General features: G+C 40.6%; 1 protein-coding gene across 1 annotated transcript in view; it reads left to right on the top strand.

Moving 5' to 3' along the window:
* The first annotated feature begins 1,930 nt into the window (after window positions 1-1,930).
* The window catches only part of ptchd1 (patched domain containing 1), a 16,769-nt gene continuing 7,001 nt past the window's right edge, over window positions 1,931-11,698 (top strand). Inside the window, exons 1-3 of the mRNA XM_042510565.1 lie at window positions 1,931-2,316; window positions 4,760-5,285; window positions 8,955-9,669. Coding sequence (XP_042366499.1) covers window positions 4,872-5,285; window positions 8,955-9,669 — 1,129 coding nt within the window. The 5' untranslated portion in view covers window positions 1,931-2,316; window positions 4,760-4,871. The remainder of the gene's footprint in view (window positions 2,317-4,759; window positions 5,286-8,954; window positions 9,670-11,698) is intronic.

Below are 11,698 nucleotides of genomic sequence, written 5' to 3'. Positions count from 1 at the left end.
AATATAAAAAAATAATGGCAAGTATATGTATTCCTTTTCAGATAGTTAAATATTCTTAATTGAATAAATGAAAGACATAACTGATTTTTGTCATTTAACTTCCTCAGAACAAGGGCTTTCAAACAGAACAAAACAAAATTCGAACTTTAACATTACTGTACAGGTATAATACATGGTACTTTTAACTAGACTACCAAAACAAAACTATATCCGAAACTAATATTTTCTCATGTAAGCTAAAGCCCAGCAGTTTAGAAAGACATTATCTTTGGTATGAACGCGAGTGCACTGTCATGCAGGGGACATAAGAGAAGTTTTTCTCTGTTTTCAGTCTTAACTGCCTTTAGTTTATGATATCTACGGAGAGAAGGAGCCATTAGTCGGTCCCATGCAGACACACCAAAGGCTGTTTGGTTTCATGGCTCCTAATACAAAGACAGACGGATGGACAGAGTGTGATCTCAGGCTGTCTGCACTCATTATTATCCCCACATCTCTTCCACTCCCTGATATCTTGCTCTCTCTCTCTGTCCTTCTTTTGCTTTTAATGTCACTGGATCAGACACTTCCACACCATAAGCAGATTGGGAGTCAGCAGGTGTGTGTGTGTGTGTGTGTGTGTGTGTGTGTGTGTGTGTGTGTGTTTGTCTGTGTGTGTGCGTGCACACGTGCATGCGTGCAACACTGTATCTAGTATATGTCTTTCTTGGGGGGGATGGTTGGCATCACCATCGCCATGGGAACCGGGGCTTGTAAAAACAAAGAAAAAAGAAAAGGGTCTGGTTTCTATAGCAACGTGCTACACAATAGCAAATGCTTCATGCATCTACAACAAGGCTCTGGACAGTGAACATTATGCATGTATAACTATTTTTGCATTTATATGTGGCACAAAAAGAGAAATGTCTTAATGTTCCTGCCAAAGAGTTTTGATGTATAGTCTCTTTCTATATTTAGACTGCATGAAAAATGTATATAATGCACCAGGAAGTCCTAGCTAAGCCCCTACTGTCCAAAAGAGGAGGAGAAACATCCTAAAATCAGAAAAAAATGTCCTACAGTCATAAAAACATCCTGAAAACCAAGGAACATCATAAAGTTCCAAAAATCCTAGAAACGTCCTTAAATCCTGGAATTGTACCACTAAAATCCAAGAAATGTCCTAAAATCCAAAATATTGCCTAAAATCCTAGAAATGTAGCTACAAAAATCTTGGTTATTTCCCAAAAACCTAGAAATGTCCTAAAACCAGATGTCCTAGTTAAAATGTCCTTAAATCCCAGAAATATCCTAAAATCCCAGAATTGTCCTAAAATCCTAGAAATGTCCTAAAATCCTAGAAATATCCTAAAATGTATGAAGAATGTCCTAAATTCAAAAAAATGTCCTAAAATCCTAGAAACGCCCTGAAATCCCAGAAATGTTTTTATATCAGAAATATCCTAAAATCCCAGAAACTTCCTAAGATCCAAGAGATGTCCTAAGATAGTATGTCCTGAAATGTCGTAAAATCCTAGAAATGTCCTAGAATTTAGGAAATGTGTTAAAATCTAGAAATGACTTAAACCCCTAGAAATGTCCTAAAATCCTAGAAATATCTTCAGTCCTAGAAACATGTATGCGGCTGCTGCTGGCTCAAAACCCTGCTGTCTTTTTGCAGAAGTGTCAAAGCAAGTTGAGTGTCCCTCTCACAGAGAATAACCTGTAAAGCAGCCTGCATTAATGTCGCTTTTACGTTAATGTTTTACGTTAATGCTGAATGTGTTTGGATATGTGAAATTGCTGGAGATCTCGCTCTCTGTCTCTCTCTCTCTCTCCTGCTGTCACTCACTCCTCTGTCTGTTTCTCTGCATTGTAGCGGCGCGCGGAGCGGCGAGAGGCGGGGCACAAACCGGGGCTCAGAGCGGGTCGTGAGGGCGGTGCAAAGGAGACAAAACGCCAGAGAGAGGAGGGAGAGAAACGGTTTGAAAGCCGGTAATTAGTGACGTGCCTTCCCACCGAGGAGAGCAGACGCCGCTGGGAGGGAGAGCAGCCCGGTGGCGGATGAACAGGGACTCCGTGAAACCACCGGGGCGATGAGGAGAGGAGACGACGGGCGACAGAAAGCCTTCTGCCGCAGAGGAAACCCAGATTAGGCTGATTTGACAAACCGGCATCCCCTGTGCGTGCACACCGCGTCACCTCTCCTGCGACTTCCACCCACCGCGACCACCCAGCAGGTTGGCGGTGCAGGGTGGAGCTGGACGCACGGACAGCCGGCAGGATCCTGCTCCGATTAGATGATCTCCGTCATCACCGGCTCTGGCCCCTGTTTAGGTATGTACAGCCTGGCTTCACTCACTGCTGTGTGTGATCCCTGCAACCTGTCCGAGCGCACCAACAGAAATCAATTTAGCAGGGAGCTTAACAAGTGTGATCATGAGCCCACTTTGACTCACAACGCTGAAGTCAGCTTCCGATTCGTATGTTCTGGTTCAGATTAATTTACATCATTTAACTACATTTTGCTGTTTGCACCTCCTACTGTGGTGAAAGTATTTCAGATTCGCTATGTGAAGCCTCCTGGCTTTAAAATAATTTTTAAAAGATTTCACTTCTTTTTTTTTTGCCAGGCGTAGACCTCATTAAACAAGGTCCAGATCAAAAACCACTACACTTTGACACTACAGGTCAAATCTGGATTAAATTATCCCAGAGACATGTAATATTGTTTAAAACACAGTTTAAGATTATTTTATGTTAAATCTTACTCTTAGTTGTGAAAAATGCAAAAAATGTTTATTTTTTATGTTTTAAGATTTAGACCTCATTTAACCAGGTCCAGATCAAAAACCACTAGACGGGTCAAATCTGGACGAGATAATGCCAGAGAGGCTAAACATGGTTTAAAACACACTTTCAGATCTGTTAAATCTTACTTCTATTTGTGAAAAAAAATTAAAAAAGAGGAGATATCACTGCTTTATTCAGTCATAAATCTCGTTCAGGTCCAGATCAAAAACCAATACATAGACAGGTCAAATGTGGACTAGATTATGTAAAACACAAGTTTCAGTTTTGTAAAATCTTAAGTCTTTTTGTGAAAAAAACAAAAATGTTAATATTTCAATGCATTTTTTTCGTGTCAGATCTGGACTAGATTATTCCAGAGAGGCTTAACGTACAAACATAGTTTCAGATTTGTGAAACCCAGTTGTGGTCAGTAACAAAATACATTTACTTAACTACAGTTTTGAGTATCTGAACTTTACTAGAGTATTAGTCACCTTAGAAATTATTTACCTTGACTCCACTACATTTGAAAGACAAATATTGTACTTTTTACTCCACTACATTTCTGTGAAGGCTCTCGTTGCTTATTACATTTTCTTTGACGGCAGCGGATGATTTAAAAAAATAATAATAAATATGCAAAAGTCCATCAGTTGTCATCATGCAGTTCTGTGTGTGGTTTGTTGTTGTAGTTGTGTTTACATTTATGTTTAATATACATGTACATACCACCCAACGATCATTATTACTTATCTATACACGGCAAGAATACCAGACCGTCCGTTAACCACTGTCAATGTAAAATAAGTATGTAATTTTGTTATTGATTGCTACAGACTGTTTTACAAAAACAGAAAAAAAGAAAGACAAGAAAACCATGGTGCAGGTGGGGCTTGCCGTTTTGTTGACAAAGTAAATGGAAACATTTTTAATTAAACATTAGTTCTTCTTTGAACACTGGGCTAGGAGATATGGGCTGAAAATTATATTGTGATATTTTTAGGATATATCTCGATATTCTTAAATCTCCTCAAAAGTACTTTATTGATGCTAGAACTGGGAGACAGAATCAAACATTACGTTTTTTTTAATCAAATCCCCATTTTGATATGTTGTAGGAGTAACTGTGGTTACTTAGAAAAAATATTAACACAATTCCATTTTCTGTCATGTAGATACAATGACTAAGTGGGTAAAGGCAAGTATTAAAACAAGTAGAACTTTCTGATAAGTTGAGAAAAGTACACCATTTTACTTTAATGCAACCTTTAACATCAGGTAAAAATACGACTATATTATTCCATATCACAATATTATATCCAATATCTGAGACAATATTGACCAACTCTATCTGAACATTTTTAAGATGCAGTCTTAATCACTCACAAGCATCCTCTTTCCAGCCAAACCAGTGTTGGGGCCCCCACTTTAAGGGCCCCCCAAATGCAACTGCACTGTTTGTATTTAAGTCCCTGATTCAGTAGGTTGTTTGAGTCATTAGGTTCCGAAAATGTGTTATGACAGTATACAACAATGCATTACACTTTTTTAAAGAAAGTACTTTGAGTACTTCAGTATTTTTTAAGTGCAAGTACTTTAACTTAAGTAATAATTTGACTCTTGTTTGATCAGGAGTATCTAGGTATAGTAACAGAGTTGTGTACTTTGTCCACCACGGGTGAAACCTACATTTATTTGTGAAAATGCAAACAAAGTTGCATTTCTTTGCGTTTTTTCTCACGCAGACCGCTTTAAACCTGGTTCAGTTTAAGAAACTCTTGGTTAGTGAAGCTACGAATCAGAAGCGAACTTCATTGTCGTCTTTGGCTCTGCGATTTTTCTGTTGCGCACAGAGCCGTGCAGCTTGCAGGAGACTCTGAACGCAGCAGGGTGTTAAATGTAAAGTAGGCTATCAATATGCTTTGTAACCGCAGAGCAGAGAACTGCTGGCTCATTTAGCAGCTTTCTGTCCCTTGCTCTCCTCCAGCGGATGAGCGAGCCCCGGGGAGAGGGGCGCCCCTGTGACCGGAGGAGGGTTGGATTCTCCCCGGCTGGTGACCTGCTGCTCCGGGGAACACCGATGCGTCCGGCAGCCCCTGATGCTCGGCAGTGCTCCGGGGCTTTCCGGTCGGTGGGAGAGGCTCGAGCCGCGGCCGCGCGCTAGGATGTTGCGCCAGGTGTTGCACGCGGGCCTGAGGACCTCCTTCCACGCGCTCGGCCGGTTCGTGGCGAGCCACCCGGTGTTCTTCGCCTCGGCGCCCGTGCTCCTGTCCATCCTGCTTGGGGCCAGCTTCAGCCGCTACCGCGTGGAGGAGGATGTGGAGAGCCTGCTCGCGCCCAAGCACAGCTTGGCCAAGATAGAGGGCAACCTGGTGGACAGCCTGTTCCCCGTGAACCGATCCAAGCACGCGCTCTACTCTGACCTGCAGACGCCGGGACGCTACGGGCGCGTGATTGTCACCACCAGAAAGGGGAGCGTGCTGGACCCGGTTCATCTGGACACCATATTGAAGGTATGCACGTGCACACACTGTAGCTGTCAGCAGATTTGTAGAAAGTCATTAACTTCAAAGTTCCACTGTGAAGCACTTAGGGGGATATGTTGGCAGTAATTGAATGTAACTTAAGTATTTTTTAGTGTATAATCATCTGAAAGTAAGAATCATTGTGTTTGAGAATGAGTTGTTTATATCTCCATTTATTTTGGCAAAATCAAAAACACCTAAATCAATGAAGAAAAACACAAATTGGTTCATAAAAACTCACCAGAATGCAGGAAATTAAGTGTATAGCACTCATAATTTTCTGGCAGAGAACCCCCAAACCCCCAATTTCAAATGTGTCTTCCCACCACCCCAAGTTAAAACAAAACCTACACTTTATGATCATTGATTTAACCTATTAAAACCTACATCGACACTGGTTTTCTTGTACACCGTTCAGATGCCTTTAGCAAGCTTTTAAAATTTTGAAACTGGATAGAGGACAGAATATTTTTTTTTTTATTTTATATTATTATTATCATTATTTTCATTTTTTCAGGCCATTTTATGTTTTTGTTATTTTACTTTCTTTCCTTCATTTTATGTTTTTGTTATTTTACTTTCTTTCCTTTTTTTTTGCTAATATATAGTTTTGCATTTTTAATTTTTTTTTTTTTTTTTTTTTTTACAAATTTCTACCTCATGTTTGGGTAATTTCTTTCTAAGCATTTAAAAAAAAATGAAATGTGAGCAAACTGATTTCATTTCTTTTTCAAAAACATATGACAAAAGCCAAAATCAGCAACTTGATAACAAATAATTGCAAGATATTTGTAAAAGTTGACAATAAAATGACGTGGAAATGAGCTAAATAAATCAAAAGAGAGAAAGCATTAGAAAATTATCAAATAAATTGGGTAAAAATAATGAGAAAACTATATCTATAATCATAATAATTATAAATTTAAAATTTTGTCACAGAAAAAAAAAAAGAATTTCCTTGAAAGTAATTTTTCAGGTGATTTTCATGTAGCCCTAACTTTTTATAATTGTTTTGCAGATTTCTGGGTAATTTCCTGTAAAGTTGCTTCATCACTTCTTTCCCTGTTTTTAAAAGAAATTGAGCCAATTTGCTCAGTTTAAGGATCCTAAAGGGTTTGGAAGCTGCCGATTAAAAACACATTTATTCATTGCAAAGGTGCACAATTTAGCCTCTGTGCCATTTAAATCACAGTATATGCACCATAAAATGAGGCTGCAATGCATCTGCAGAATCCAGCTTTTAAAAAAATCAATTCCCAGTCCCATTCAGAAATAACCACGGAGCTAAAGGTCAGTGTCTGCAGGCCGAAGCACATATGCAAGCTGTCTCCCTCCTCATTCTCGGTGATTGATAGTCATTAAACAGAACAACACAATCCCATTTTGAATAACCCCCCGACAACCTTTACAGTTATGAAGCGGGGCATTTTAATTACAGATTGGAGTTAGCTGCAGCTCCGAGGCCTCCGTATCTGTGTCGGTATTCCTAAATGGATTTATGAGCATTAGTTTGACACCCCTGGAGCAATTAGCCAAATTATTTCATGAAGTTATGCGGGTGTAATCAGAGCTCGCAGACTAATAGCCCTGAGACACCACCTAGCTCGACTGTGTGTAACTCTGTCCATGCATGTTTCTGTGTGTGTGTGTTTCATGTGGTGATTGTGACCTATTTTACACACACTCTGAACACAGTGTTGGTCCACAGAGGACTGCCACAGTTAAGAGACAGGCTGCTTTAGGACTGTGCATCATTTACGGCCAGAGAGAAACAGGTTGGTGCAAAAAAAAACACTGTTACATAATGTTACACCGTTACGTATCATCTGTGAGGTTCAAGAGCACTTCTTCTCCTCAGCCTGCCTCTTCTACTTGTGCTTCAGTTTGCGAGTTTCCCAAAATGCCACTAAGAGACCCTTTGAGAACTTGTTGCATGAGACAGTAATAGCAGTGATAGTCAATACCAGACTGGATCACCACTTGCAGGAGGAGTAAGAACTGTGAGTCACGCTCAGTGACGGCATTGAATTCTGGTCTGTTTCGGCTTCTGTCAGAGGAGGAGGATAAAACTCTTCCTCTTCCAAAATAAATATTATCATAAATATAATTAATTAGTGGCTGCGCAGCATCCTGAGTCAAAACACGCTTGAGAAGTCAAAACACAACATTAGCTTTGACGCTCTTGTTCAGAGAGCAGATTTTATTGTACCGATAAAGCAGCATTGTCCTGTGTGTGGTGGTGATATCTCGATGTGATTTCATAGTATCCACCCGCAAGAATCAGAATTGATATATTGGGTCAGTCCACTTGTTTGGGTCCAGACTGAAATATCTCAAAAACTGCTGAATGACTCATTAGCACGTTGTCACTTCCAGTTTTTGATGTGTCAGTTTCTGTGTCAATTTCAGCTCATGAGGTACATAGTGTTTTTTCAACATAAAGTTATGTCTTCACAGGAAAATTAGGGTTCGCCACCAAAACTACTTTAAGTTCAGGCCACAAAACTACTTAGTCATAGTTTAGACAGCGATCATGGCTTAAGTGAAAATAACTACATTTGTGATAGTAACCCGACGACTATTTCACGTGACATACGCCGGCAGCTATGTTAGGTGGCAGAAAAGCCCTTTTCAATTTAACAAATTTTAACTTGTTGTAAGAACTGATGTTTTTTTTTCTTCTTTTTTCTTTTTTCACATCTATTTGAAAGAAGTCACACCAATTTACTCGCAGTTCTAAGGTTTAAAACGTGTAAAAGGCATCTGAGAGCAGTACAAGATAGAGATGTTGCTCCAGGTTTCAAAGGATTAAAGGTGCAATCCTTGATGCAAATGTTGATAATAGAGCTGCTTCAGTAATTAAATTAAAAACACATCATTAAAACTCATGACTCACAAATTCAGCTCTGATAAAACAGGAATTAACACAGTTTTGTGATGAGTAACTCAGGGCTTTATAATTTACAATCACTAAATTCAATTATGTACATGAGTATACCTGTTTAATATGCTCAAAAAATGACAGATTGTGCCTTTAAAGTTAAATTCGGGATCTGAGGCACTGGGTGCAGGAATGTTAAGGTCCTATATACAATATTAGTGACAGATTGGCAAAAGTGACAAAAATGAAATAAAGAATTGTTTAATTTTACAACAGGAAGGTCAAAGGAAGAAACTTTCAAAACAAATAATTTCTCAAGTGACATTCACACACACACACACACACACACACACACACACACACACACTAGTCAGTGCAGCACTCTTAGGTGGGAGACGCTGCTGCCCATGTTCGCTGTGGCAGAGACTGGCATCAGGCCTGTTGCTTGGTAACCAGTTCTGTGGATGCTGGCACTGTTGTCCTCCTCGCCATAGAAACGGAGGAGGATTCTGAGACCACTATTGTTACTCTGTCGAGTAAGACACACACACACACACACACACTCCCCCACACATCTCATTCTCTTATTCACACAAACAAACAGCGAGGATGTTAAAGCACAAAGTAAATGAGCCACACACTGTGAGTTTTGCTCGTCTGCACACGTTGAAAACTTTCTTCGCTCTCGCCGCAGTTTCTTCTCGCTAAATTGGGCCACAGGGAAACTAACTTCTTTCTTGTGTGCGTTTCCACGTGTGTGTTTTCTCTGCTCACAGCTCCATAAGCGGATCTACCAGATGCAGGTGACGGTCCCGGCCACGGGCGCCAACAGCTTCAACTACTCCTTCTCCTACCTCTGCCTCCCTGACGACAAGAACGTGTGCATCATCGATGACATTATTCGCGCCATGGAGGAGATCCAGTCAGCCCGCACCTCCAACCGCTCCGTCCCCATCCTGCGGTACCCGATCACACAGCTGGCAGACGGGCGCCAGGCGTACATTGGCCACCAGCTGGGTGGCGTGCAGGGCTGGGGGCCCAGCGGGGCGGTGCGGGGTCCTGGGACAGGAGCCAGGGGAGAAGGTGTGCGTTCTGCGAGGGCGCTGCAGCTCACCTACTACCTCCAAGCCCGCGGTGGCCTGATGGATCGGGTGGCCAGCCAATGGGAAAAGGCCTTTTGTGCTGAGTTGCAGCATTTTGCAGCGTTGCACCCTAAACTCGGCTTGTACCCGTCAACTTCCTCGTCTCTGAGGACAGACTTCCAGTTCTCTTCAGTGCTGGCGCGCCGCCCCCTGTTGGCCAGCCTGGGGGCGTGCGGTGTGCTGGCCGTCCTCTGCTGCTCCATGAGGGACTGTGTGAGGTCTAAACCCTGGTTGGGACTGTTGGCTCTGCTGTCAATCACACTGTCGGGCCTCACTGCTGCTGGGATCCTCAACCTGACCGGGGCCACCTACAACTCCACGTACCTGGGCATCCCTTTCGTCATGCTCGGTAGGTCTAAAACTAATACTTTTGAGGGTAAAAAAACAACAAAAAAAAGTTATATTTGAAATTCTGAGTCTATTTCTGTGTGAAAGGATTGGGCCAGTGTGAAAATTTTCAAACCAGTTTCATATCAAACCAAACGCTGAACCCGACAGGTTTACGGAATTTTACTAGGTGTCCCACATGATTCATTAATCAAATTTGCAAATGTGACTAGAAAGTCATGGTCTGGAGATCTGCAGAGGCCCTGCTTTGTGTGTGTGTGTGTGTGTGTCGACCCAACTCAAATTTTGAGTCTTAATTTGTCTGTACGTTCATATCTTCATCCCCCATTTGTCTGGAAATGGTCTTTCAGCTCAGGACATTTTTGGATGTACTCTTTTTTAGACTTTGCTGAAGGCAGCGAAGCAAAAAACCTCAGTACAAGCCCAGAAAAATCAAAGAAAGGTGAAGCATTGCAGGTGGGAGCCACGGTGAACATTGTCATAGCTTTTATACCTCAGAGTGCCTGTGTTCACCGTCTGCTTCTTCGACCTGTGATGGGTTTTTGCAGATGCCAGCCTCGGGCTGAATGCCATTTCAAAGTAGACAGATCATCAAAATGACTGACAAGTGGTGAAAAGGCATGAACTTGACTTGGCACTAACAATGCGTTTTCTGACTGCGGGCAGAAACACAATCCAAAGGGTCTGAAGAAGTAAGTTGTTAAGTTGGAGTTCTTGAACTGGAGTCTGGAACAAATCCAGAGCTTTTTTTATTATTGTGAATCTATTTTTTAAAATTCTATTTTTATTGAATTATGACAAGGCCCAAACAGCTCATCCTTATAGGGCGTAGTGAACTTATCTCTACAAGCCTTCTGAAAATCGTAATTGCATCAGGAGATACTGCAAAGGTGAATTCAAGTAAAAAGTACAGATGCCAAGAAGGACCAGTAAAGTAAATACAAATACAGATATGAACCGTGGATTGAGCACGGATTGGATGTGTTTTGTGATTTTTAATTATCAAGATTAAAAATCGTAATTTATTTTGGTTTTTGTTTACTTTTTTTGCCAAGAAAATAGAAAAATGTAATCATAAACATCTTGAAACTGTATCTAATCATATCAGTGATTCATTTTGACTTTTATTTCAGCTGCTCTATAGAAATGTGATTAATAAACTTATCAATTAAAAACAGATAAAATATTATTAATTGTGAAGCTGGAGACAGAAATTAGCTGACGCACTCACATACCACACATACCACACATACCACACATACATACCACCTCACTCTCCACTGTTACAAACTACTTTGATGGGAGGACTACTTTCCAGTAGCGACTAAAGTAACCTGAATTCAGCCAATAAAACTCAACAGGCTGAATTTGAGTTCCTACAGCTGCTACTGTAGGTCCATGTCCTTGGACCGCCTACCATGTTTTGCTTTTTGACTTTGACTTTGTTTTCCTTGAAAGGGCGAATGCAATGTCACTTAAGGAGATTACCACAATAATGGCAATACTTAAATGAATCATCATCAGTTTTTTAAACTCTACTAATTTCTTGAAATTTGCAGGGCATTTCTTGGAAAGTTGCTCATTGTCTTTTTATCCATATTGAAAGAAATCAAAACCAGTTTGTTCAGGGTTCAACATTTTAAATAATTGTAAAAGGCGTCTGCATGAAGCACAAGAAAAGTAATGTCAATATAGGTTTCAGTGGGTTAAGAGCTGATACACTTGCATCAGCAATGAAAAATAGAACATATATTATTTTTTATTCCCAAATTCATTGATAGTGGTTTGGGTATTAACTTTGGAGGCAAGACCATAAATAAGCAGGTAACAAACAATCTCTGCTCTTGAAGCTACAGCGATTCTTCCAGCAGTTGCCTCTGCAGTCCTCATTATGCAGCAGCTTGCATGTCTAAGTGGTACTATAAAATGTAGTTTATTTATATAATAAGTGAAGTCACTGATTTAATTTGTTTGGGCAGAGAAAATAGGAAAAAAAGGGAAAAAAACAACAAAAACAAGTTGTTTTTTTT

The sequence above is a fragment of the Plectropomus leopardus genome, chromosome 21 (genome assembly GCF_008729295.1).
Source record: "Plectropomus leopardus isolate mb chromosome 21, YSFRI_Pleo_2.0, whole genome shotgun sequence".
In the NCBI taxonomy this organism is placed as follows: domain Eukaryota; kingdom Metazoa; phylum Chordata; class Actinopteri; order Perciformes; family Serranidae; genus Plectropomus; species Plectropomus leopardus.
Note: the sequence above shows the minus strand (reverse complement) of the source record. Positions and strands in the feature narration are given on the sequence as shown.